General features: G+C 49.8%; 3 protein-coding genes across 5 annotated transcripts in view; 2 read left to right on the top strand and 1 right to left on the bottom strand.

Annotated features, from left to right (window-relative positions):
- ABCC8 (ATP binding cassette subfamily C member 8) overlaps positions 1-3,187 on the top strand; it is a 75,204-nt gene extending 72,017 nt beyond the window's left edge. For all 3 annotated transcript variants that reach the window (XM_032641337.1, XM_032641336.1, XM_032641335.1), the window contains exons 34-39: positions 63-141; positions 348-456; positions 860-963; positions 1,744-1,877; positions 2,340-2,402; positions 2,955-3,187. In XM_032641337.1, coding sequence (XP_032497228.1) covers positions 63-141; positions 348-456; positions 860-963; positions 1,744-1,877; positions 2,340-2,402; positions 2,955-3,092 — 627 coding nt within the window. In that variant the 3' untranslated portion in view covers positions 3,093-3,187. The remainder of the gene's footprint in view (positions 1-62; positions 142-347; positions 457-859; positions 964-1,743; positions 1,878-2,339; positions 2,403-2,954) is intronic.
- Positions 3,188-6,679: 3,492 nt separating this feature from the next.
- KCNJ11 (potassium inwardly rectifying channel subfamily J member 11) lies at positions 6,680-10,452 on the top strand. Its single transcript, XM_032641503.1, has one exon. The coding sequence runs from the start codon at positions 7,596-7,598 to the stop codon at positions 8,760-8,762; it is 1,167 nt and encodes a 388-aa protein (XP_032497394.1). The 5' UTR covers positions 6,680-7,595; the 3' UTR covers positions 8,763-10,452.
- A 1,955-nt stretch (positions 10,453-12,407) lies between these two features.
- NCR3LG1 (natural killer cell cytotoxicity receptor 3 ligand 1) lies at positions 12,408-25,930 on the bottom strand. The gene is made up of 4 exons (XM_032641504.1): positions 24,979-25,930; positions 23,364-23,711; positions 18,109-18,435; positions 12,408-15,456 (listed from the first exon to the last, which is right to left on the bottom strand). Exons 1-4 carry the CDS (start codon positions 25,166-25,168, stop codon positions 15,251-15,253), a joined length of 1,071 nt encoding a protein of 356 aa, XP_032497395.1. The 5' UTR covers positions 25,169-25,930; the 3' UTR covers positions 12,408-15,250.
- Between the last annotated feature and the right edge of the window lie 1,620 nt (positions 25,931-27,550).

Below are 27,550 nucleotides of genomic sequence, written 5' to 3'. Positions count from 1 at the left end.
CCAGCACTAGAGGCTCCCAGACACCCCAGGTGCCCACAGCGTACCTGCTCCTCTCTTTTCAGATTGGGATCTGCGGCCGCACAGGCAGTGGGAAGTCCTCCTTCTCTCTTGCCTTCTTCCGCATGGTGGACATGTTCGAAGGTGAGCTGTACGACGGGCACCCCTCATGTACCCACAGCCACCAGATGGTACCTCAGTCCTGGGTATGGTCAGACATCACAGGAGGCCCAGCCATCACTACCTTCCCCCGCATCCTCGTTGGGACCCATGTTGCAGGCAGACCCTGTCCCCAGTGCCACCGTCTCCCCGCTCCTTGGTGCCCCACCTGTGACACTGTTTGCATGCAGGGCGCATCATCATCGATGGCATCGACATCGCCAAACTGCCGCTGCACACCCTGCGCTCGCGCCTCTCCATCATCCTGCAGGACCCCGTCCTCTTCAGCGGCACCATCCGGTGAGCCCCCTGACCCCCGCCACCAGGCCCACCCCAGCCCCCGGCCCGGCTCCTCTCCTCCAGATCTGGGGCATAGAGAGGAAGGGGTGGACGAGCCTCCCTGGGCAAGCAGCCCTGCTCTAGCTCTGGGCATGAAGGGCTGGCGCGGGTTCTTTAAAGCTGCACCCTCATGCCTTTCTCTTTTCCGTTAGGCCTAGGCACTGGTAGGGGTCCCCCAACCCTCAAGCCTGGGATGCTTTCCTCCACCCACTGCCAGCACCTTGCTGCCCCCTCCCAGCCAGGCCCCCAAGTCAATCAGTTCCCACTCACTGCTCCCTTCACCAGCGTCACCCTCTGCGAGTCCCCTGGGAATAGAGCCAGGACCCTGCTCCCCTCTCTAAGGGCTTTGTGTGTCACCCTCCAGATTTAACCTGGACCCGGAGAAGAAGTGCTCTGACAGCACACTGTGGGAGGCCCTGGAGATAGCCCAGTTGAAGCTGGTGGTGAAGGCGCTGCCAGGAGGCCTCGGTAACTACTCCTGGCTGAGCACAGGCCGGGTACTAAAGGACACTTGTAAGGGCTGGGAAGGGACAACTCACACCCGTGTCTTAGCTTTGCTCAGAGTTTAGAGTCTGGGGTCTGGCAGGATCCCAGAGACCATTAAGTTCTACTTCTCACTATATAGGAGCTCAGAGATGTCAAGTGATTTGTCCCAGGTCACACAACTGGTCAGTCAGGATCTGGCCTCTCCTACAGGGCACAGGGGTACAGTAAGGGACTTGCAAGTCCCCAATACCATGATGGTATATTCGGCCCTGCCCTCCGCATCCACCTGCCTGCCCAGTTCTGCCCTGAGGGGGGAGAGGACTGACTGGAAATCACAGGCACAGGTCACTCATCAAGGCTACTGGGAAGACTGTGTCCCCACCCCGGGGGTCAGCAGAACCTTGGTGTATCTGTTGAAACCCCTGGGACAGTGGGGGCCGGCCAAGCCTTGGCTTCAGAAAATCACCCCACCAAGGCCTATACACATGCAGGACGGACACACTCTGTGCTGATGCGCCTCCCAGAACTGCCCAGGGCCACAGCCGTGCATAACTCCAGGGAGCGCTCTTCTCTTTGTAACTCTAGCAGATGGCATCCGTGTTGTGTAAGGTGCAGCCACGCTGTGCACACCTGTACTCATGACACACACCTACATATTTACCCCTGTACACACACTTCCTGAAACCCCAAGCCACTCCATCCACTAAACTCACAACGCAGAATTAACTCAGCCCTGCGCCCCCTTCCTGGGGCTGTTTTCAGATGCCATCATCACGGAAGGCGGGGAAAACTTCAGCCAGGGCCAGAGGCAGCTGTTCTGCTTGGCCCGGGCCTTTGTGAGGAAGACCAGCATCTTCATCATGGACGAAGCCACGGCTTCCATCGACATGGCCACGGTCGGTGCTGGGCACACCCATGGGGTGGGGGTCTTGGAGAGGGTTTTTGGGGGTGTTAGGGAGAAGGTTGCACAAAATAGTCCTGAAACTCAAGTTGCCTTTAACATCAAGTCATATGGAGCAGAAAAGGCGACGGGCTGGGGGACCCTGATTCCAGCTAGTCTTAAGGCTGCAATATAACACACATACACACAAGCTGCACACGGACCCACAAATTTCACACCCATCCCCACAACCCAGCACACCCAGACACACTCACAGCACACACACATGCACGCAGCTGAGCTCCCAACAGGCGGAGCCCAGCCCCTGAACACTGGGAGCCTGGTTGGTCCTATGGGGACTAGAGCCAGAGGGAGGGGGTGGGGCTAGGGTTGGGGTCAGATGGGAGCTGGGCCAGAAGCCAGGCCAGACCCCACCCACTGGGCAGGTGAGCCAACAGTTGCTGCTCCGACCTGGCAGGAAAACATCCTCCAGAAGGTGGTGATGACGGCCTTCGCAGACCGCACTGTGGTCACCATAGCGGTAAGGGGCCCATGATGGGGTGCAGGGGGGACACCCAGAGAGACAGCTGGCCTCCTGAGGCTGTCATCAGTGGGCAGCCTCTGGGCTCACCTGTGCCTGGTAATCAAGAGAGGACCCTGTGGCAGTGCAGGGCAAGGAGTCTGGCAGGCTTGCAGCGAGCCTGGATTGCAGGATTTGGGGTGTAGGAGGGTTTGTGCCTGCACTTCCCTCAGACCTCCCCTCTTTCTCCAGGTTCCAAGGTCCGCTCCTGTCCCAAGGGCCTGTGAGCTAGGCTAGGGTTACCTCTCCAGAGCAAATGGGAGATGGGGGTGTTGGGAGAATCTCTGAGTCTTGAAGCCTGGAGGTGGGGCAGAGCTGAGACCTGGTGAAGGAGAGGGTGGCGTTAGCAGATGGAGGGTTTGGAGTTACAGCCACCCCGGGAAAGGGCAGTCACCGCAGAGATAAGACATTCTGGCCACAAGCCTCCTCCTCCAAGCTGCAGGAGGGATGCCTCAGCTGCCCCAGCCCGGCCCCCCACCCCCACACCCTGACAGCCCCTCCTGCCCCGCCCAGCACCGCGTGCACACCATCCTGAGTGCAGACCTGGTGATCGTCCTGAAGCGCGGCGCCATCCTTGAGTTCGACAAGCCAGAGAAGCTGCTCAGCCAGAAGGACAGCGTCTTCGCCTCTTTTGTCCGTGCAGACAAGTGACCTACCAGAGCCCAAGTGCCATCCCATGCCCCACCCTGCCCCCACCTCCCGCCTGGGTTCTCTAACTGTAAAATCACTTGTAAATAAAGAGACTGGTTATTTCCTACCAGAGGCCGTGGGTCTAGTGGGCAGGGACTGGGGTGGACCATGGGTCCCGTGGAAGCAGTCTGACTTTAGCACCAGGCAGACCTGACGAAGCTCCGTGAGTGTGGGCAAAAGCATGTTTCCTCATCTGTGACATGAGGGCTGTCTTAGTCTGCTAGGCTGTATTCGTCCGCTGCAACAAAATGCCATAGCCTGGGTGGCTTAAACAGCAGAAATTCATTGCTGACAGTGCTGGAGGCTGGAAGTCCAAGATCAAAGTGTCGCATGCTTGGTTTCTCCTGAGGCCTCCCTCCTCGGTTCCAGACAGCCACCTTCTAGCTGCGTCCTCATGCAGCCTTTCCTCTGTGTGCACACCCCTTTTATCTCTCTCTGTCCTTATTAGGATACTAGACGTATTGGATGAGGTTGCACTCCTATGACCTCATTTAAACTAAATTACCTCTTCACTGGCCCTATCACATTGCAGGGGCTCCAATATATGAATTTGGGGGGGAATGCAATTCAGTCCATAACAGAGTTATAGTATTTTTGTGATTATCTCATCAGATAAGGTAGCAGATCTGCATATATCTTGGTCCCTTTTCCTTCTCAGTTTAATTCTTGGATTAAAACTGTGGGTCCCCAGGTACCCCGGATTAGCATTATTTCCATTGCAAATGACAGGAACCCAACTCAAAGTGGCTTAAACAGTGGAATTTATTATCCTATGTGATTGAGAAGACCAGGAGGTTACTACTTGAAGCACGGCTAGATCCAGGTGTTTGACATCAGGGGTGATGAATTCCATCTTCCTCTCCCTCCCCCATGACAGATGGCCACTAGCACCTCCAGCTTACATCCTACCCCTCTGAAAAAGAGAGGGGCCTGAATCACATGTCCCCATCTCCATCCCACACATAGGGACATTCAGAAGTGGGAGAAGGGCGGCCGTTCAGAGAGAAAGCACAGTACATATGCCACAAGTCATCCAGGTAGTGACTGGGACATACTGGGGCCCAGACGCTGGGGAGACTAAAAATCAGCTGTCCTCGGACTCTACGTGCATCCTGGGACACGAGTGTATACCTGTCCCACCAAGAAAGGAAGGTGCTTGTTTGCGTATCATTTTATTATCATTTACACGTTGCCTTCAGTACCAGCTGTACCAGGCCCTTGGGGTGCAGACCCAGGAGTCTGGGGCCTTCATCCTTGTTGTACGCAAGGGGGTCAGAGTCATACGGCGTAAAGAAAATCCACCAGTCATTGGAGAGGGGTCCAGCACAGACCCTTCTGGCTGTTCCAGGAGCCAGAGGAGCTCAGGAAAGGAGAGCTCTGTGAGGCCTGGCAGGCTCCTGGGAGAGGCAGGATTTAAGTTGGGCATGGGAAGGGTGGGAATTAGATAAGCAGAGAGCTAGAGAAAAGGGCCCATGAGGGGGAGGGGGAGTAAGATCAGAGAGCCTTGAATGCCAGGACAAGGAGTCTGGGACATGCCTATGCACAAAAGGGAAGTGGAGAAGGTTTCTGAATGCGAAAGGGACCTGACAAGTGCAGTGTTTGGGGGAGATGAGTGTGAGGAGGTGCAGGATGGAGCAGAGCAGGAGGCTGAGCCCTTTTGGTGGGGGGCTCGCCTTCCTGGCAAGCGAGGCCTCAGGGTCACGCTGTGAGGCAAGTCCTAGCCTTTCCAGCTCTGCGATGCCTCTGGGGGCCCGGCACTCCCTCCACCATTGGGCCTCCCGGGAGCAGAGCCTAGGGAGGGAAAAGAGGATTCCCACCCCCCATGCCTACGACCAGCCAAGGGATTACAGGGAAGTAGCAAGGGCACAGGGGCACGTCACAGCTCACACTGAAGTCTTGCAGAGATGCCTAAGGCCATTCTAGCCCAAATTCCTCTATAGCACCCCTGAGGGTGTGCCAGCCTCGACTTGGATACCCCATAGGTGAGGGTCATCTCTGGTAATTAGAAATGACTCTTCCATACGTGAAATCAAAGCCAGCCTCTGTTCCACTCAGTGTCTATACTGGTTTATACTTTGGACCACACAAAATAGTCCATCCCCCTTGGACCTCAGGGGTTTCTGTGATAGTATCTGAACTCCCTGGGAAGACTCTCCAAGGTTCCTTTTCCGATGGCTGAGCAGCCGTAGTTGCCCCAGAGTTTTCCTGTGTAACTCTGTCTCCTTGAGCTGCCCTCTCTGCTCACCCTATTTTCCTTTCCCCACCCTAAGCACTGCATCTCTGGCAGTATAGCCCAAGGTCTACCATGAGTAGTAGAGGGGGCCCAAGCCACAGGACAATACTAGGTTGATGCCTGCAGTAGAAACACCACTCCTCTTCAGGCCAAGAGCTTAGGACCCCCAGTGCCCAAGCTAGCCCTGACACAGCTCCTCAGGCTGCAGGTGTAAGGAGGTGTAAAGCAAGTGCCAGTAGCTCAAACCCCCTTTAAAATGCAGGGGTGGGGGCTTCCCTGGTGGTGCAGTGGTTAAGAATCCGCCCGCCAAAGCAGGGGACACGGGTTGGACCTTGGTCTGGGAAGATCCCACATGCCGCGGAGCAACTAAGCCGTGCACCACAACTACTGGGCCTGCACTCTACAGCCTGCGAGCCACAACTACTGAACCCGTGTGCCACAACTACTGAAGCCCAAGTGCCTAGAGCCCGTGCTCCACGGGTCACCACAATGAGAAGCCTGCACACCTCAACGAAGAGGAGCCCCCGTTCACTGCAACTAGAGAAAGCCCACGAACAGCAACGAGACCCAACACAGCCAAAAATAAACAAATAAATTTTTTAAAAATTTTAATAAATAAATAATAAAATAAGATATAATAAAATGCAGGGGTGGGATTGAAAGTGTGGGTCATGATTGAGAAGACGCAACCACCCAGGCTTCTGGGCTGCAGCATCCAGTATCCCCTGTAGTGGGTGTTAAACTATGTTTCTACACCTACTAAGGTACATCTCCACCCCCCCACCCCCAGGAAGTCCGTGGCTTTTATCAGACCCTCAAAGGATTCGTGACTCTGAAAATACTAAAATCATTGCCATAGAAAAGAAGCGATCAGTTAGGAGTCCTCGGGCCACCTAATCTCCCCGCCCCAACCCCAGTCACCAGGTTGGTGACACAGCTCCTCGGTACCTCCTTTTGCTGGGAACCCACAAAGCCCAGGCGGATATTGACCCAACCCAGGATGGGAAAATTGCGGTGGGACCAAGGCGACAGGGCATCGGTCCCCAGAATGGGGGGGCGGGTCACGACTCCCTTCACCCCGCCCCCGTCCCGCCCTGCCCCGCCCCGCCCTAATTTCGTAGCGTGTGGGCTGGGAGGAACCTCTTTAGTCCATCTGATTGGGCAAACTCCCAAGGCCAGACGAAGCGAGCCGGGAGAAGGAAGACGGTGGGAGGTGAATGGCGAGGGGCGGGGCTTGAGCTTGTGCCCGCCAGCCCTCCAGCCCAGGAATAGGTCGGGCTCCCCCTGGCGGCCCCCGGCCCCCACTCCACGCCTCCGGCGTTCGGTGTCCTCAATTCTCCACCCCACCTAGCACAGGTCGGCCTCCGCGGGCCGATTGACACACAGAAGGACCGGAGGACGGCCCTCCGCGAGCGCCCGGGCAGCAGGAGGGGGCGGGGAGGCGAGGACTGCGGCTTGATGAGCAGGAGCAGGTGCCGCGGCGAGGAGCGCGGGGGGCGCAGGGACGGAGCGGCGGGCGGGGTCGCGGCGCCGGCGTGCGTGCTGCCGGCGCGGAGCCGGGAGGCCGCGGCTTAGAGTGGGCCCCGCCAGCCAGGTCGCGCTGGGGGCGAGGGGATCAGGAGTGGAGCTGGGTGGAGTGGTGACTCTGGAGGACGGAGGATCCCAAGGAGACAGAGAGGACGAGAGCTAGAGGGAGATCGGAGAGCGGCGAGAGCGCTACGGAGGGTGGGTTAGGAAAGAGGTACCTGGAGGTGAGACGGTATGAAACTGGAGCTTGGAGGGGAGCCCGGGGCCGAAATGGGTGAGGCGGGAAACACGGTGCGGGTTGTGTGGGGTGTGGTCGGTTGGTAAGATCCGGAGGTGTGACGTTCCCAGGTGGGAGAGGTGGGTTGAGAAAGAAGGCTGAGTGGAGAGAAGGGTCCTAGGGAGACGCCCAGGGGTGGTCAGTGAGTGGAGGAGAGCTGAGCTGGGATCCAGAGCCAGGTGGGGAACAGGCAGAGTAGGGGGTTCAGTAGGCAGTGGGCAGGTGGGCTGAGGTGTGAGGCTGGTATAAAGTGAAGGAGGGGCCAGGTGGAGCTGAGGATGAGTCTAGCTGGGGAGGCATCTCAGAAGTGAGGCCGGTGCAGACTTAGGGTGGTCCCAGGGCAGAAACCCCAAAGTAGGTTGAAGGCTCAGTCGGGTGGTTGCTCCTCCCCCATGGGGGAGACCTCTCCCTGGTGGTCGCTGGAGCCATGCTGTCCCGCAAAGGCATCATCCCTGAGGAGTATGTGCTGACGCGGCTAGCAGAGGACCCGACAGAGCCCCGGTACCGTGCCCGTGAGCGGAGAGCCCGTTTCGTGTCCAAGAATGGCAACTGCAACGTGGCCCACAAGAACATCCGGGAGCAAGGTCGCTTCCTGCAGGACGTGTTCACCACGCTGGTGGACCTCAAGTGGCCATACACGCTGCTCATCTTCACCATGTCCTTCCTGTGCAGCTGGCTGCTCTTTGCCATGGTCTGGTGGCTCATCGCCTTCGCCCACGGTGACCTGGCCCCTGGTGAGGGTGCCGCTGTGCCCTGCGTCACCAGCATCCACTCCTTTTCATCTGCCTTCCTTTTCTCCATTGAGGTACAGGTGACCATCGGTTTTGGCGGGCGCATGGTGACCGAGGAGTGCCCTCTGGCCATCCTGATCCTCATTGTGCAGAACATCGTGGGGCTCATGATCAATGCCATCATGCTGGGCTGCATCTTCATGAAGACTGCCCAGGCCCACCGGCGGGCTGAGACCCTCATCTTCAGCAAGCATGCGGTCATCGCCCTGCGCCACAGCCGCCTCTGCTTCATGCTGCGCGTGGGCGACCTCCGCAAGAGCATGATCATCAGCGCCACCATCCACATGCAGGTGGTGCGCAAGACCACCAGCCCTGAGGGCGAGGTGGTACCCCTCCACCAGGTGGACATCCCCATGGAGAATGGTGTGGGTGGCAATAACATCTTCCTGGTGGCTCCCCTCATCATCTACCACGTCATTGACGCCAACAGCCCGCTCTATGACCTGGCGCCCTGCGACCTGCACCACCATCAGGACCTTGAGATCATCGTCATCCTGGAAGGTGTGGTGGAAACCACGGGCATCACCACCCAGGCCCGCACCTCCTACCTGGCCGACGAGATCCTGTGGGGCCAGCGCTTTGTACCCATCGTGGCCGAGGAGGATGGCCGCTACTCTGTGGACTACTCCAAGTTTGGCAATACCATCAAAGTGCCCACGCCGCTCTGCACGGCCCGCCAGCTGGATGAGGACCCCAGCCTGCTGGATGTCCTGACCCTCGCCCGCGGGCCCCTGCGCAAGCGCAGCATGGCCGTGGCCAAGGCCAAGGCCAAGTTCAGCATCTCTCCAGATTCCCTGTCCTGAGCTCTGCTCCCTTGGGCCCCCCTCCTCATGTGCGTGCAGGCCAGTGTGGCATGGTATGTAGAGTGGACGTAGTGCGGGCCCCTCGGCCAGGCCAGGACCTGTTAAGAGGCTGGGCCCTCCTCATCTCAGCCTCCCTGCCTGCTGCTCGCCCAGGGTGTTGCAAGGCACTTGTCGCTACTCTATTTCTGGCCTCAGCAGGAGCCTGTGCCGGGTTATTTTTGTCCCTGCTCCTCCCAGCCCCAACTCAGGACTGGCTTTCCCCCCGACCCTGCCCCAGGCTAGGGGAGCTGTGGGAAGTGTCAGGCCCTAAAGCTGGGACTCCATCTAGTCCTCGGCCCCCACGACCGACTGGCTGCAAGCTGGACGGGTGGCTGGGGAAGAACAGTCCCCAGATGGGAGGCCTGCTGCTCTGTTTCTGTGGCCCTGAGAGATGCCTGTGGTGAGGCCCCAGCCCCTACTTGGTCCCTGAAAAGGTGGTGGCCAAAAGGGTGGGCCTGGCCTGCTGGGGAGGGCAGGCAATGAGGGAACACAGTCTAGCTGGAGGGCTGGAGATGTGGAGCCTCCCTGGGGCGGGCTTGGCAGAGAGGAAATGGCACCGGGAGGCTTACCTTGCTGAGCCCTGCCCAGGCACGGGGAAGGGGAGACAGGGCCCTTACCCCTGACCCCAAGGCTTCTTCAGCGGGGGCTCCAGGGGCTGGGGCTGCTGCACCTGCCTACTTCCATTCTGTCCCCGGCCCTGGGAGGCTGGAGTGGGCTGGGGCGGACCCTGGCATGCCAAGCTGAAAGAGGCTGGGGAGAGACTGGGGTCCTGGGCCCACCACGCTTGGCAGGTCTCAGACTGTACTCTGGCCCGGCTCCCCCCACCCAGTGGCTGCCACTCACTTTGTCCAGAGGGTGGCCATGGAGGGCCTTTGGGTTGCTAGAAAAGGAGATGTTGGAAAGCTCAGGATGGAGTGGGTGTGTGAGGTCCCTGAGGCAAAAAGGCCCTTGGTCCTGACAGGCTTGACCCCCAAGCCGGACTCTTGGAGCAGTGCTGTGTGTACTTGCCCAGAATTCTGCCTTCTCCATTGTCAATAAAGCCTCCCCCTTCGTGACCTAAACTCTGGGCTGTTCTTGCTGGTGGGCAGGGAGAGCAGGGGCTGGCAGCTGCCAGCCTACATCTCAGAGGCGCCATGGACCCCAGCTGGGAGGCCAGGAAAGGGACCTGGGGCTGGCCCTCTTCCCCTAGTTCAGAGACTTCCCCTTCCTGCCTTTGGTAGCCCAGCCCTACAAGACCATCTGACCATCTCCGTTGGGCACCCATCAGGCTTATAGCCCTGAGCCCTGCCTCCACTCCCAGGGGGCTGATGGAAGGCCGAGGGGCTCAGGAGAGAGGCGGGTATGTCACAGGCATTAGTGTGGCAATTGGAGCGTTAGCTCTCAAAACAGTTGCTTGAGTTCTAAGACCTTGGTCACATAACTTAACCTCTCTGTGCCTCAGTTGCCTCATCTATAAAGTGGGGATACTACAAGTACCTACCTCATAGAATTGTTGGAGTAAGTGAAAAGCGTTATGTCAAATGCTTGAGTGCCTCGTCCATAATAAGTGCTCAATAAATGTTAACTGTTGAGACTGCTATTCAATCAGCCACGTGATGAGACAACTGAGCAAGCGAATGCTGAGAGAAGGTGCTATTATATGTCCCCTGGTGATGCGTTTCTCTGCCTGGTCTTACTTTCTACACAATGTCCCCTCCCAGCTCAGACCCTGACGACAGGGGCTGTGACTGCAACTGTTACCTGGGCTTCTTGTCTCCGTCTCATCCTCTGCACACCATCTGCCATGTAGCCACCAGAGTGGTCTTATTAAAAGACATCGTTCTCTCCAACGTCAAGTGCCTCCAGTAGTTCCTCATCACCTTCTGGTCAAGGCTAGACCTGTGACCAGTCATTTCAGGCTTTGCCTGCTTTCCAGCCTTACAGCTTACTGTTCTCTGGCCAGGACACTGTGCAACCACCCGTCCCGCTGGCAGCCTCAGTATCCCCTCCTTGTATTTATCTTCCTACATCTGAGCTTTCGCTTGTTTATTCCCTTTGCCTGGAATGCCCAAGCCTCATCTCTACCTGTTGAAATCCATTAAGGTCCAAACCAAATGATGCCTCCTTGAAGCCTCCCCTGATTCCTCTAGAAAGCGATGGTCCCTTCCCTCCCTCTGTGCTGTGGGCATTCTACTTTTGCCTGTGTTTATGGGTCCGTCTCCCCATCCCCAAGTCCATGGCTCCTTGAGGTCAGGGACTCCTTGAGGTCAGGGACTGTGACTCAGCACTGTGACTGGCCCTGAGTAAGTGCTGAATGAATGAATGAATGGTGGATAATGTACAGGACAACAAGCCAAGGTCAATGCTGCAGTTTGAGGCCTGCAGAGGGCTTTGGCTGGATCAGTGAGAGTTTGTCCCAGGCTACTCCAGAGGCAGGCCCGAACGGCCAGGAAGCTGCTGGTCGAAGCTCTAAGATGCCCCCTCTCTGCACCCACAGACCCCCCCAACATTGATTCTTTGCTGAGCTGACCTGTTTCTGGCATAGAGGAAGAAGGGATGAGAAGCTCCTCAGAGCTGGCCCAGAGTTCTGGGGACAGTGCCTGGCTCTTGGGACTCAGCTTGACCGTCCTTAAGACCAGAGCAGGAGGCCAGACTCACTAATGAGAAGCCCCTGGGCAGCACCTTCTCTGGGGATCATCCAGAGTAACCTTCCTCCAACTCCCTCATGCACCTTAAACAGCTGGTGACAGTGAACCGGCAGAACTGAGGGCTCAGCGCCACCTGCTGACCACAGACAAGACCTACTTGATCCCCAAAACTCAGAACCACTGGTCCTAGGCTTTCCGCTCTGAGACCCCTAGCCTTTAGGCTTAGCTCAGGGAGGAGCCGGAAAGTTCCAGGCATGGAGGGACAGCTGGACCAGACCTTCCTTGACACCCTCCACCGGATGTTCTTGTCCACTCACAGTGCTCCCACCATTTGGGGGCACCCCCTTTTTAAGGCACTTGTCTAAACTCGACAAGGGAGCTCCCCTGAGCTCCACTCAGCCCAGCAGGAACTTTTGTGAGAATTTTGTTTCTGATATTCCGCCTCGAGGACAGCACTGGGTGTCACGTGAGAGCAGATGTAGCAGTCCAAGCTCGTCCACACCCTGTGTGCAGAACTGGCTCTCCAGATCCCAAGGATGTATCTCAGGTCACTGTGGTCCAGTGCTGACAGAGGCACTGTTCTCTGGGTTTGCAGATGAGGAGTCGGGATCAGACTTGGTGTTAACTTGCTAACATCTCACAGCTAGTAAGTGGCAGGCCCAAGATTTGAACCCGAGTCTGTCTCAAACCACAGCCCTGCTCCCTTCCCCCTGCTGCACAGTCCCAATTTCCTGAGCGCCACCTTTCTCTAGGGGTGCCACCTTGATCTCAAGCGTCATGTCTCTAGACCAAGAACAGGAAGGGAAAGCACAACTCAGGAAGGTCCCAGATTTGAGACTGATACGGACTCCGCTATGATAAGTGACAGCCTAGATCATGTCCAAAACACCAAGGGAGCCAGAGGGACTGTTAACTGAGTCCAAGCTTGTACTGCTCGCCACATGCCAGGCCAATAAATCAAGAGACGAGCTGTTGGGGCAAAGAACAGCGACTTTATTCATAAAGCCAGCAGACGGAGAAGGTGGTGGGCTCGTGCCCCTAAGAACCATCTTGCCTGAGTTAGAAATTCAGGCTTCTTTTATACTAAAAGGGGAGGGGGTAAAGTCAAACATGTCCTGGTTCCTGTCAGCCTCCAGAGGGTATGTGTTAATTTCTTCCTTCCTGCAGTCATTCACAGGTGGGCCTGGTCAGGATGTTTCCTTTGAGCTAAACAAAGGTATTTTAGCTTAATACTCATTACATGGGAGGCAGGGTTCCCAGGGACAGGCCATTATGTATAATTTAAGCTTATAGGCAATATCCCTTTAGTGATTAACTTGTAATAGAATACAAAGGTTCTTCCTTATTACAGGACCTCACCAACACTTTCTCCCACCCATGTGTACGATGAACCCTCCATCTTCTGCCTTCTTGCAAATGGACTGGGGTCCCTACCTTCCAGGCTACCTTTCCCACAGCCAGTCAGGTGGCAATGCAGACTAATGGGGCACATCTGCCACTCCTGTCTGTCCCCAACTCACACCAGGTGTTGTGACATGTGTCCTGGGCCTCAGTCCTGAGTTCAAGAGAGGAGGGAAGCCAAGCCACCCTCTTCCAGTAGTGAAACTGAATTGCTAGTCTGGGAAAACTAGCCCACTAGCCATACTGGAAACCTGCTCAGGCCTAATGCCTCTGGATTTGGCATCTCCAGCCAGTCACTGCATGGCCCGCATGTGGCCCGCTAAGGTGGACCTCCAGCCTTTCTGCTGAGGAGGACTCACCCAGCTTCTATAGAACCCATTCTCCTCAGGTAGCATCCTCCCAGCTCTGTCCTGCTCTTGAGTTCCTCTCCAACATCTTCTTTTAGGGAGAACTTTCCTAGGGAGCTTGCTGCAGGGAGTAGCCCTGGCTCCCCACATATCTCTGGGCTCACCTTTGAGGTCTCCCCAGGTCCAGTGTCAGACACCCTATTGTACCAAGAAACGCAGAAGACTTGGGGGAAGAAGACATGAATGTTGCTGACCCTAGACTGGGGCAGGCCTGAAGAACAACAGATCTGTTCCAACTTGAAAGGAATTGCGGAAAGGCCGAACAATGGGATTAAGGTCAGAACTGAGTTCCAGAGAGTGGGTTTGTTGCATTAGAATCTAGATTACTGGCATCCTCTGTGCCAGGACCACCTGACTGGGGCATTGTACATCTTCATCTACCTACACCCTACTCTATTTCCACTCTGGGCTGGCCCAACTCTGGAGTGATGTGAAAGACAGGCCACCTAGACTGGCCAACTTGGGTACAAGAGTGTGAACTTCTCTCTGTCCCCCATACTTAGGTCCTTCCAGGCACTGATGCCAATGAGTAAAGCAGTGATACACTACACAATTTATTACGCAGCCCTGCCTCTGTGTACTCTTCACTTGATCAACTCCAGTTTTTCCCATAATGCCATTATTATTGGGGAAGGGAAGATACTCCAGCGTAAACCAGACGGAAGTAAATAACTACAGTTCTGACTGAAACTTAGACATAGGTCTTCTACCTGTGAAGGGAGGAAGAAAGGACGATTGGCTAGCAAGAGTGTCAATGACAGTGCAACTCCAAGAAAATCTCAGCCACCCCAACAGGGAGCTCCAAAGATTCCTGCCTTGATCGGCCATTGGCTGGCCAGGACAGCATGGCATAAGCTCAAAAGCTACAGCAGATCCCTGAGATGCCATAGCTGGAACATGGTGGCTAAGTACACTCTTCATAGCAGGCTCTGTCTTGGAGGGGCTCTCAGCAGCACATCTCCACGGCAACCACACTTTTGGGTCAAAATTCAGCTTCCTGGGGAGCTGTATCAGTTAGCTTTTGCTATGGAACAAACTACCCTAAAACACAGTGGCTTTGAAAAAATAAGTATTTCTCAAACAAAGAAAGAAAGAAAAACAAAGCGTCTTCCCTGGTGCTCCAGTGGTTACGACTCCATGCTTCCACTGTACGGGACATGGGTTCGAGCCCTGGCCGGGAATATTAAGATCCCACATGCTGTGACACAACCCATCCACCAAAAAAAGAAAAAGAAAAAGAAAAAATAAGTATTTCTCATGCATTTGAGAGTTGGTTCTGTTGATGCTGATGATCTTAGCTAGATTTGCTTACATGTCCGGTGGCTGTCATCTGATCTAGACTGGCCTCCACTACAGCAACTAGCTCCAGCTTCCAGGGTCTCTCACCCTCCAGCAGGCTCTATGAATCAGTCGGTCAACTTTAGACAAACAGCCTTTTTTCTTGATTAATCGATTGTTCTGCTTTTCCTAAAGCATTTATAATGAGATATATTAGCTATTGCACAGATTCTGCCTTGGCAGGCTCATAAATAACTGGAGGCAATTTTATTACCTAGAACCATTTAACCAACACATTTACACTGGTCTTAACAACAGCCTGAGTTATTTTATTTGCTATGTGGGCCAGAGGGATAAACATGTTTGGAAACATGTTTTAGTTTGGAAACACCCTCACTAGGGTTAGAAGTTCTTGGTTAAACCAGTAAAATCGGGGTGGTAAGTTATCTCATTGAGCTATTAACAAAATATGAGCAACTGGGGGAAGGAATTCCCCTCTCTGAGTTGTGGATTCTATATGTGAGAACACTAGTGCAGCCCACATCATTCACAGGCCTGGTGTGAACAATGAGGTCAGGTTTGATTTACAGTGAGACTTTATTATGAGAAGGCAGAGGGGCTTTACAATGCATCTCTCCAGAGTCCCAGGCCACCACATGGAGACCAAATGAGACAGTTCCTCCCCAACACATCAGAAAAAGCCACACACCACAAACACACTTAGAATATCCCAGCATCAACCCTGAGAACTCCCCAACACCATGCATTGGCCATGACTTCTGAATTCCCAGAGCCTACTCCAAAACATAAGTCTAAACTTTGCTTTGCAGCCTCTTAACTTCCAAATAAAATAATATAAAAATAAAATTAATACGATCAGTCCAGTAGAGATCAATCCAATATACAACCAAACAATCCACGAGTCAGTTTTCTTCTCAGATTCTGCAGAGAGAAAGAAGAGGAGAACATTAAGAGGAAACCTACTGGCAGGGGCCAAAGAAGACCACACGACTGCTTCTAGGATCTGTGTGGCTGTGTATCATCTTCCCTGTCAGAGATAGAACCACCAACCTTCTGCCACACGTCTTTGCATCCTCCATCCTATCACTTAACACCTTCACACATCAAACAGCCTGCTTAGCACTTGCCAGAAAAACACCGCAATATCAAACACCACATACAATATACACATACCATGCACACGTTCAAAGCTTCCATACTACTACACTACCCTGTATCACTTGTATACTGCTATAGACTGAATGTCTATCTCCCCTCAAAATTCTTATGTTGAAATCCTAATGCCCAATACGATGGTATTAGGAGGTGGAGCTTTGGGGAGCTTTAGGTCATGAGGGTGGAGCCCTCATGAGTCAGATTAGTGCCTTATAAAGGAGGCCCTCTAGAGATCCCTCACCCCTTCCACCATGTGAGGACACCATGAGAAGTCTGAAACCTGAAAGGGCTCTCAGCCATAGTGGCACACTAATCTCAGAATTCCAGCCTCCAGAACCGTGAAAAATAAAGTTCTGTTGTTTATAAGTGACCCAGTCTGTGGCAATTTGTTGTATTGGGTTGGCCAAAACGTGCCTTCGATTTTTAAGTAAAAATAAAAGACACATTTTTCATTTTCACCAAGAACTTATTGAACAATGTATTCACCCTTTTGTTCCACTATCTTCTGTTTTTCAGGCAACTTCATAATTCCATCTTCCCAAAACTTTTAATCTTTTTGAGCAAAGAACTGTTGCAGGTGCCTTTTATAGTCTTCCAGGGAATTGAATTTTTTTCCATTAAGAGAGTTTTGTAAAGACCTAAATAAATGGAAATCCAAAGGTGCAATGTCTGGTGAATACAGCAGATGAATCAGAACTTCCCAGCCAAGCTGTAACAGTTTTTGCCTGGTCATCAAAGAAACATGTGGTGTTACATTATCCTGACGGAAGATTATGTGTTTTCTGTTGACTAATCCTGGATGCTTTTCATCAAGTACTGCTTTCAGTTGGTCTAATTGGGAGCAGTACTTGTTGGAATTAATCGTTTGGTTTTCCGGAAGGAGCTCATAATAGAGGACTCCCTTCCAATCCCACCATATACACATCACCTTCTTTGGATGAAGACTGGCATTTTGTGTGGCTGGTGGTGGTTCAATTTGCTTGCCTACGATCTCTTCCGTTTCACGTTATTGTACAGTATCCAGTTTTCATCGCCCGTCACAATTTGTTTTAAAAACAGAACATTTGGGCTTCCCTGGTGGCGCAGTGGTTGAGCGTCTGCCTGCCAATGCAGGGGACGCGGGTTCGTGCCCCGGTCCGGGAGGATCCCACATGCCGCGGAGCGGCTGGGCCCGTGAGCCATGGCCGCTGAGCCTGTGCGTCTGGAGCCTGTGCCCCGCAATGGGAGAGGCCACGACAGTGAGAGGCCCGCGTACCGCAAAAAAAAAAAAAAAACAGAACATTTTCGTTATGTTTAAGTAGAGAATCGCGTGCAGAAATACGGTCAAGAAGGTTTTTTTTGCTTAACTTATGTGCAACCCAAACATCAAAGAGATGAACATAACCAAGCTGGTGCAAATGATTTTCAACGCTTGGTTTGGATATTTTGAGCATGTTGGCTATCTCCTGCGTGGTATAATGTTGATTGTTCTCAATTAATGTCTTGATTTGATCACTATCAACTTCAACTGGTCTACCTGACTGTGGAGCATCGTCCAGCAAGAAATCTCCAGCACAAAACTTCGCAAGCCACTTTCGACACATTTGATCAGTCACAGCACCTTCTCCATACACTGCACAAGTCTTTTTTGCATTTCGGTTGTGTTTTTACTTTTCTTGAAATAATAAAGCATAATATGCCAAAAATGTTGCTTTTTTTCCTTCCATCTTCAATATTAAAATGGCTACACAAAAATTCACCAATTTTGATGTCTTTTTTTAAATGCACACTGATATGACAGCCGTCACATACAATCTAACAAAATTGTTTTGAATGAAGTTAAAGACAACTAAGTGCTAATAGAGCCATCTTATGGAAAAAAACGAATGAACCTTTTGGCCAACCCAATAGCAGCCCATACGGACTAAGACATATACATATCACCCAGACAAATCCCTTATACCATACACACAAAGCATATTTCAATTTCATATTCCCCATGCCCCACACATATCCTAAACACATCCCTGCACACACCACCCACCCACACAATCCCTAGTCCTTACTTCCAGGAACAATTTCTCTCTCCCTTCAGGGCCATCCCAAGCCCCACCTGGCACACCCTGACCACATTTCCCAGGGCCACTAGTTAGCCTCTGCCTTCCTTACCTCCCTCACCTCTAGGCAGATGCATTGGACCAGCAGGATCAGAGCCATGACCCTGGAAGCCAGGTCATCACCACTCTCTACCTATTAGACCATCTGTCCCAGCTTAAGGACCTAATCTGGACTGCTGACTCTGGGGCTGAGCTAAACCAGACCAAGCTTTCTCTCCTTCCATATTGGCCCCCATATTCCCCTAGACTGTGTGGGAACCAAAGTTGATATTATATTCCCCTCAAGATGAAGAGATGGGGAAATGTCTAGGGGGCTGCTTACCTATCAGAATCGGGGTGAAGTTGAAACTCTGGCACATGAGTGAGGATACATGCCATACCACACACTGGTAGATGGTCACATTGTCTTCCAGAGAGGGCTTCAGCCTCAAGTAGCTAGTGATATTAAATGTACCATCCTCATTCTTCATGGTGGGGCCAGTGATAACGTCCTCAGAAATCTCCTGGAACTGGGGATCCTTCTGGGTCCACCTTTTCCACGTTATGTTAATATCCTCTGGGTAGAATCCACTTGACTTACACAAAATATGTTTGTCTTCATTATCTTTCACCCCGGCTTGCTCCAGAAACAAGCTACTGACTGGGTGAGCTGCCAGGGGAGAGAAATCATGCCTTGAGGGTAGGTAGGGACTTGCTTATTATCAGCCCAATGTCAGACCCATGGCAAGCCTTCAGGAAAGGTGAGTAAACTGAATGGTATTCTGCCTAGGCTAAACGTTCTGGGTATGCTGGTCCCAGTGCTGGCAGGGTGCCGATATGCTGTGACCCCAAAACTCACAGCAATTTTATAAAGCAGAGTTTCTTAAGCCCCTCTGTGTCATAGACATGGTTGAGAATCTGAGGAAAGCCTTGGAGCAGTGTTGTGGCAGAGACTGCTAATTGCTGCGAATCTCTATTCTTCAAAGACACCTCCAAGTTAAAGCTACTTCTCCCACCTTTCTCTGCAGCTGGGTGTAGGCATATGAACTAAGGGTCTGGAAGTTTGGATGTATTCAGAAGTAGTGAGAGCAATTTCTAAGAAGTCTCCTGAAATAACAAGGGTATCTTAAAGAAAAGAACAGTGTCTCTCCCCCTCCACTTCCTTCCTGCAGAATGGCTGCAATACCATGTCATGGCTGGAGATGGAGAAGACATTTCCAAGCACAAGGTGGAAATGCAGGTTGAGGATGGCAAAGTGATGACATAAAAGGATCCTGGGTCCTAGATGATCACAGAACTGCCATACATGCCCTGGGTTGGCCACAGTTTTGTGAAAGGAAAATAAACTACCTTCTTAAAAGCACTATTGACTTCTCGCTTCCCTCTGACATGTAAAGACCTAAAGTCATCACTTCTATCCTCATAACAGGAAAAAAAGCTAAGCTGAACAAACTGTAAATCCACAGCTTTTCTTAGATCCATCAGAGAATTAAGGTGACAGGGCAAACCACCACCCTGAAAAAAGACAGGCAGATTGAGAGAATCACAGCCGAGATCATAAAACCTTAAGCAGAAGGTACTGGAGTAATAAGCTGGTCGACACACTTAAGCAGTAACTCTGACAAATTGCTAAAGGATAAGTGTGGACTAGATTGAGAATAAAAAACTCCTAAAGGCCCAGTCTTAGGGGGGGTCACAACACTTTCATGAGTTTTACCTCCCAGAATCCCACCACGCTCTCACTGTGAAGATCCAAGAAAAATTCCCTCCTATTTTGAGCAATGGGGAGAGGAAAAGTAACTATTTAAAAATATACCCAGTGCATTCTCCATAATAAAGGATGCTCTCAAGGGAAAAGACTTTGCCAGAGTCTTGCTTGACCCGGGATAGTGATGATTAGCCAACTCCAGCCCCCTCTAGCCTTCCCGCCTCACCTAGAAACACTTTTGAAGGTGAGACAGCCTAGGGGCTCAGGCAACTCAAAAGAATGAGATTTAACCATAAGAGTATAGACTGCTTCTCCTCCACAACACCTTACCACTACATCAACAGAGTTCCAGAATGGTAACAGATTACAACTGAGAGAGATGTTAAACACAGGCTCTGTTTAAGGTGTTCATAGGGAAATTCAAACAAAACAAGGAAGGGGGAAAACTCTGGCACCTACAGGTACAGCATTAACACTAAACACAGCCTAACGCCTAGCCAAAGCAACATAGACTCTCACACCAAAAGCCTATTCACCTCAGTTCTTACTACCTGATACATAACATCTGGTTTTCAACAAAAAATTACAAGGCATGCTGAAAAGTATGAAAAGACAAAGCAAGCCTCAGAACAAGACTCTCGTATGACACAGATTTTAGAATTATCAGATAGAGAATTCTAAATAATGATTAAAATGTTAAGAGCACTAATGGAAAAAGCAGACAATATGCAAGAACAAATGGATAATGTAAATAGACAGATGGACACTTTAAAAAAGAATCAAAAGGAAATGCTAGAAATCAAAAACATCATAAAAGAAATGAAGAATGCCTCTGATGGGCTCATCAGTAAACTTCACAGTGCCAAGGAAAGAATTAGCTAGCTTAAAAATGTCAATAGAAACTTCCCAAACTGAAATGCAAAGAGAAAAAAGAATGGGGAAAAAAAACAGAAGGGAACAGAATATCCAAGAACTGTGAGATGACAGCAAAAGGTAACATATGTAATAGGAATACCAGAAGAAGAAAAGAGAAAGGAGCAGAAGAAACATTTTGAAAAATAATGGCTGAGAATTTTCCAAAATTAATGACAGACACCAAAGCACAGATCCAGGAAGCTCAGACAACACCGAGCAGAAAAATACCAAAAAAAGAAAAAAAAAAAATTTATACCTAGGTATACCATATTCAAAATGCAAAAAAACAAAGAGAAAATCTTGAAAGAAGCCAGAGGAAAAAAATAACTTACCTACAGAGGAACAAGGATAAGGATGACATGGGACTTCTTAAATGCAAGAAAGAAGAGAGTGGAGTGAAATATTTAAAGTATTCAAAGAAAGAAACCCCACCAATCTAGACTCCTATATCCAGAATAATTACCCTTCAAAAATGAAGTATACTTTCTCAGACAGACAAAAACTGAGGAAATCTGTCACCAGTAGACCTGCTTTGCTACATGTTAAAAGAAGTTCTTCAGAGAGATGGAGAATGATATAGGTCAGAAACTAGAATCTACAAAAAGAAAGGAAGAGTGTCAGAGAAGGAATAAATGAAGGCAAAATAAAACATTTATTTTTCTTATGCTTAACTGATCTAACAGATCATTGTGTTCATTCAAAATAATAATAGCAACAATGTACTGGGTGGTTATAGCATATGAAAAAGTTAAATGAATGACAGTAATGTTATAAGAGATGGGAGAGAAGAACTGGAAATACTCTGTTATTAAGGACCTGTACTACCCATGGAGCAATACAGTGTTATTTGAAAGCAGACTTAAATTAGTTGTAAATGTACACTGCAAACTCTAGGACAACCATTAAAATAAATTTTAAATAAGTATAATTGATATACAGAGAAAAGAGAGAAAATGGTATCATATAAAATATTCAATTAAAACCAGAGAAGGGGGGGCTTCCCTGGTGGTGCAGTGGTTGAGAGTCCGCCTGCTGATGCAAGTGACACGGGTTCGTGCCCCGGTCCAGGAAGATCCCACATGCCGCGGAGCAGCTAGGCCTGTGAGCCATGGCCACTGAGCCTGCGCGTCCAGAGCCTGTGCTCTGCAACGGGAGAGGCCACAACAGTAAGAGGCCCGTGTACCGCAAAAAAACAAAAAAAAAACAAAAAAAAACAAACAGAGAAGGCATAAAAAGAGGTGGAAAATTAAATTTAAAAAATTTAAAAAACAAAGGGCACCAAATAGAAAACAGATACAAACACAATACATATCAGTCCAACTATATACGCAATCACTTTAAATGAATGGTCTAACTCCATCAACTAAAAGACAGAGACTGTCATAGTGGATAAAAAAAAGACTCAAACATGTGCTTTCTACAAGAAACCCACTTTAAATATGAGGACCCAAATAGATTAAAAGTAAAAGGATTGAGAAAGATATACCATACTAATACTAACCCAAAGAGAACTAACCCAAAGAGAACCCAAAGAGAACTAATACTAACCCAAAGAGAACATTATTAATGAATAATCAATTCATCAATTATAACAGATATACCATAAATACAAGATGATACTAATGGGGCAAGTGTGGTGTGGAGGCAAGAGTAATATGGGAACTCGGTACTAACTTTCCAATTTCTCTGTAAATCTAAAACTCTTCTAAAAAATAAAGTGTATCACTTTTTGGGAAAAAAACCTTTTATTTTAGGCTTTCTGTCAGTTGCAGAGGAAATGAATTCTAATATACATCCCCATTACCAAAATTAATATGTACAAAACATTCAAAGTCTTAAGTACAATTATGGAGGGCTCACAGACACTGCCCCTCAGTTACAGGCTGAATTGTATGCCCCCCCAAATTCATATGTTGAAGTCCTAATCCCTAGTCCTAGTCCCTCAGACTATGACTATATTTGAAGGTAGGGTTTTTATTGAGGTTGATAAGTTAAATGAGATCATTAGGTTGAATTCTAATCTAATATGACTGATGTCTTTATAAGAAGAGGAGATTAGGATACACAAATACAGAGGGAAGAGGGGTGAAGACACAGGGAGAAGACAAGCACCTACAAGCCAAGGAGAGAGGCCTCTGAAGAAACCAACCCTGCTGTCACCTTGATCTCAGACTTCTAGACTCCAGAATTGTGAGAAAATAAATTTCTGCTGTTTAAGCCACCCAGTCAGTGGTGTTTTGTCATGGCAGCCCCAAGCTCATCCACAGAGTATCTGACCTATTTATAATAGAAGAAAGTGGAGCTCAAAAACGTGTTTAGGGAAAAGTGTTGTTATAAATCTTGACTGAGCACCTACCTCACAACAGCACTGGCTGAGCATTTTCATACATGATCTTGTGTAATCCTCAGAACACTATGAGGCAGGTATGACTTATTGCCTCATTTTGCACATGGAAAATTCATTTGCACATGGGAAAATTCACGTGTAAAGATGTTAAATGGCTGACCCAATCACTCAGTTTGGAAGCAACAAAGTCAGATAGAATAGGATTCAGATCCATGGAACCAGAGTGCAATCTCTCCCCTTCCCCAGCTACCTTTCAGAGGTACCTCTTCAGTGAAGACTAATTGTCCACACACCAAGGAAATTATATAATTACTTTGATTATCTTTTACTGCGAACTTAAAATGGGCCAAACGCTATTCTAAGCATCCTCCTTGCATTTTTCATAGCCTCTTCCCTACAATCAATCCTCTTAGAAAAGTACTATTACATTTGTTTAGAGGGAAGGGCATTGAGATTCAGCGTGATTAATAACTTGTCCAAAGTTGTCTAGAAGTCCATGGAAGCCCAGGACTCAAACCCACATCTGTGTGACTCCTAGGCCCATGCTCTGCTCCACTTGGCCCATCTACATCTCCACCCCAAGCCCCATCACCATGGGAATCACAGGGCACTGCCCTCAGGCACTCACCTACAACCTCCAGCCAGACTCTCCCCTGTGCCTTCTGAGGAGTGACCACCAACTCACATCGGTACTCTCCTGCTTCCCACAGTTGGACCCCAGGCAGCTGCAGTGAGGCATCCCCCCTCTTCAGCCTCCATGGAGACACGTTGGCTCCAGGTCGGAATGCCACTTTGTGGTCTCCAAAAAATTCAAACAGTTTGATCTCTATTTCAGACAACTGAGCCTTCCGAAACCAGGTGATACCCATACTGTTGATGTCCAGGTGTGGGAAACCAGGGATCTTGCAAAAGATAGTCGCATTTTCATTCAGGAAAACCATCTGAGTCCTCCCTGCCATCTCCACTTCCAGAAAACCTGGGGCAATATGAGAACTGTGTTATGGAAGACCCTTGAAAGAAACATAGGCCTGGGGCTCTAAAACACTGCCATATAATTGGAAACAACTTCCCTTTTTGTGGGGACGGGGGGGAGGGGTCTTCAGATACAAAGGCCCTTAGTTTATGGCCCCTCATTAATCCACATAAACTCCTTTAACTTTGTTCTTTTTTTTTTTTTTCCCAAGATTGTTTTGGCTATGCTGGGTGCCTTGTAATTTCAGAGGAATTTCAGAAACAGTTTATCAATTTCTACAAAGAAGTCAGCTAAGTTTCTAATAGGAATTGAACTGAATCTGTAGATCAATTTGGCAAGTATTGCCATCTTAGCAATGTTGCTTCTAATCCACAAATGTGTTTGGGGGATGTGTTATGGACTGTTTGTGTCCCCACCAAATTCATATGTTGTGGCCTAATCCCCAGTGTGATGGTATTTGGAGGAGGGGCTTTTGGGAGATAATTAATTAGGTCATGAGGGTGAGCCCTCATGAATCAGATTAGTGCTCTTATAAGAGACATGAGAGGGAGTTTCCTGGCGGTCCAGTGGTTTAGACTCTGTGCTTCCACTGCAGGGGACATAGGTTTGGTCCCTGATCGGGGAATTAAGATCCCACATGCCACGCAGCCAAAAAATAAATAAATAAAAATAAAAAATAAGAGACATGAGAAATATGAGACATCTCTCCAAACCTGAGGATATAGTAAGAAAGTGTTCACCTACAAGCCGGGAAGGGGTCCCTCACCAGGAACCAAATCAGTCAGCACCTTGATCATGGACTTCCCAGCTTCCAGAACTGTAGGAAATAAACTTGTTGTTGCTGTTGTTTTGGCAGCATGCATGCGGGATCTTAGTTCCCCAACCAGCATCGAACCCGTGCCCCCTGCAGTGGAAGCGTGGAGTCTCAACCATTGGACCACCAGGGAAGTCCCAGAGTAAATTTCTTATTCCACGCCTCTCCGTTCCAGCAACTGGCATGATACAAGAGAGGCAGAGGTTTACAGAACATCAGAGCGTGTGCTCACAGACTCCTACAAGTGCCGACTCTGCACATAGTAGGCGTCCGTATACAACTGTTGAATCAGTAAATGAATCCGCATTTCACAATACAGAGTTCAGGGTTGGTTGGGGATTTTTAAGATATTTAGCCCCAGCCGGACTCGGACCTCACTGCGTAGCGAAAGCCACCCCTCCTCCCTCCCTGCCTCCTCCCTTCTCTCCCTCCTGCCTTCTCTCCCTCCTGCCCTACCTGCGGTGAGCAGCGTGAGCCCCAGGACCAGCACCAGAACCGGGAACACAGCACGGAACCTCACCACGTTGGGCCGCCCGCCCTCTGCGCCGTGGCCACAGCCTCCCGGAACTTGCACCCTCAAACTTCGTCTTAGTAGCTTTCTTCCTCTTAGGAGTGGGCAGGTCCTAAGGAGTGGGTGAGGGAACATCTCTTGCGCGGTGACTGGAACTTTACTTAGAATTAGTTAATGGCGCGCTTGCACCTTCTGCAACTCTGCGAGAAGTCGTTTTGGTTGCTCCGTTCACAGAGAAGGAAAGTTACCGCCAGCGCCTTGCTCAGTCACACCTCCACCGGCTGCGCGCGCGCGCCGGGAGTGGGAGCTGCGAGCAGTGGGCAGGAAGTCCTCATCTCCGAGCGTGCCGGCCGGCAGGGGCACAGGGTTCGCGTCAGCCTCTACGTTCGCTTTGTAATCTGAGGCCGGGATCCGATCGCCTGGGCGCTGCTCTAAGGAAGATCCACTATGCAGGAGCGCATTGGGGGCAATTGTTCTTACCACCGGCATGATAAACTAACATTACTTTTTTTTTTTTTTACGGTTCTGAAAAGTCATTCTTTATTTTGATACTGAGAAATGGATTATTTCCTAACATATCAGTAAACAGAGGCTGTCACAGTCACCGGGGAGTGTAGCCACCACCAGAAGGTAAGCTGGTGAGCCCTGAGGCAACTCAGGAAGGAAAGAATACCTGCCATCTAGCAGCCATCAGACCGCAGCCACTCCCTACAAAAACACAGGACACTGGCCCCAGATAGTTGAGGTACATATCAAAGGAATGATTTCAGTGAGCCCAGACTCTTGCATCTTCCCATACGTAGAAATGGGCTTAATTCCTTAACTTTGGGGGTATCTGGTTTTCTTTAATTACAATAATCTTTTGATGTTCCGGACTACCTGCCCTTTGTTGCAAAACCCGCCCCCTCGCCTCCTTGGAGCAGTTTTCTCAGGGTTACTTGAGGTGCTGCCTCCTGGGCTTGAGGTCCTAAAAATTCCCGCCGAATAAAACATAACTCAGAGAGTGGCATTGACTTACATATATTACCAAATGTAAAATAGATAGCTAGTAGGAAGCAGCCGCATAGCACAGGGAGATCAGCTGGGTGCTCTGTGACCACCTAGAGGGGTGGGATAGGGAGGGTGGGAGGGAGACGCAAGAGGGAGGAGATATGGGGATATATGTATATCTGATTCACTTTGTGATACAGAAGAAACTAACACACCATTGTAAAGCAATTATATTCCAATAAAGATGTTAAAAAAAACCCCATAACTTTTAGGATGCGTGTATTTTTTCAGCCGACATACAAAAAATAAACCCTTCAACCTGTAAAGAATGTCACTTGTTTTCATATTGTTGTAAAGCAAACTTATAGAATAGGAACATCTGCTACCAGCTCCAACTTACATTTCTTTAAAAAAAAATCTTATATTACTGAAACCTAAAGCTAAATTTATATTTCCAGGATGCTTCAGTCAAATGTCTGAAAACAGCCCATTTCCCCTTGCTAACCAAAACGTGGCTTGTGACCTCTCCAAGCAAAACAAAATGCTCAGTGATCAAGTTTTACAACCTCCAGACCACCTTTAAAATCAATTTAACTGCCAAGTTCAGAACACAAGTGGCATTTGCTGTTGTTATAAACGCACATATCTCTTTCTCCAGCATCTTGCATTCCAGTAGTCTCATTGATCCTATTTAATTATTTTTCTCACATCTTTAAAAAGAGTGTAACCTACAGAAACTCACAGGCAGACCTGGACTCAAATGCCAGCTACACCAGCTGCTTTTTGCAGGACAAAAGGCAAGTTACCTCACCCCCTCTACCCCTGACAGCCTCGATTTCCACTTCTCTAAAATTCAGGTCGTAAAATCTTCCCTGCAGGACTGTTGTAAGAATTACAGTATCCTGTGGGCTGTGGATCAAATCCCAATAAAGAGTAGTCTTATTGGCACAGTGAATTTTGAGTTAGTGGTACTGTCAGTAACTAAACAAATATTTACATTCTCCCTTATCTGCAGAACAAGCTCACTGTGGCCATATGACCAAGTTCTGACCCAATTAATATAAATGGAAGTCTTTTGTGTGCTTTCTGGGAAATGTCTTTAAAGGGAGGGATATGCTCTTTACCCTTTCCTCCATCTGCTGGCAGGAATGCAGATGTAATAGCTAGAGCATCAGCAAACATATTGGACCATAGTGTAAAAGTCACACATTGGGGACAATGGGACAGCAAAATAGAGGGGTGCTGGGTCCCTGATGATTTGGGAAACTTCCCTACCAGCCCTAGAATGACACCTCTGAGCTTGCAGAACATAAGAAACAAAGTCAATAAGCCATTCTTATTTGAGGTGTTCTTATTTTCAGCAAAACTTAATCCTAATCACTACAAATGGTAAAAGAAATGGAGCTACTTTTGCTTGGAGTAGACTGGGGCTTTAAGACTTATTATCAGTTTTTAAATCTCTGAAAAGCTAACACATAAGTATATGCGTAGACATGTTGTATGTTTTTGAAGGCAGAAAGAAGGTTC

Source organism: Phocoena sinus, chromosome 8 (genome assembly GCF_008692025.1).
Source record: "Phocoena sinus isolate mPhoSin1 chromosome 8, mPhoSin1.pri, whole genome shotgun sequence".
Taxonomy (NCBI): Eukaryota; Metazoa; Chordata; class Mammalia; order Artiodactyla; family Phocoenidae; genus Phocoena; species Phocoena sinus.
The sequence above is the reverse complement of the archived record's forward strand: the minus strand, read 5'-3'. Positions and strand labels throughout refer to the sequence as shown.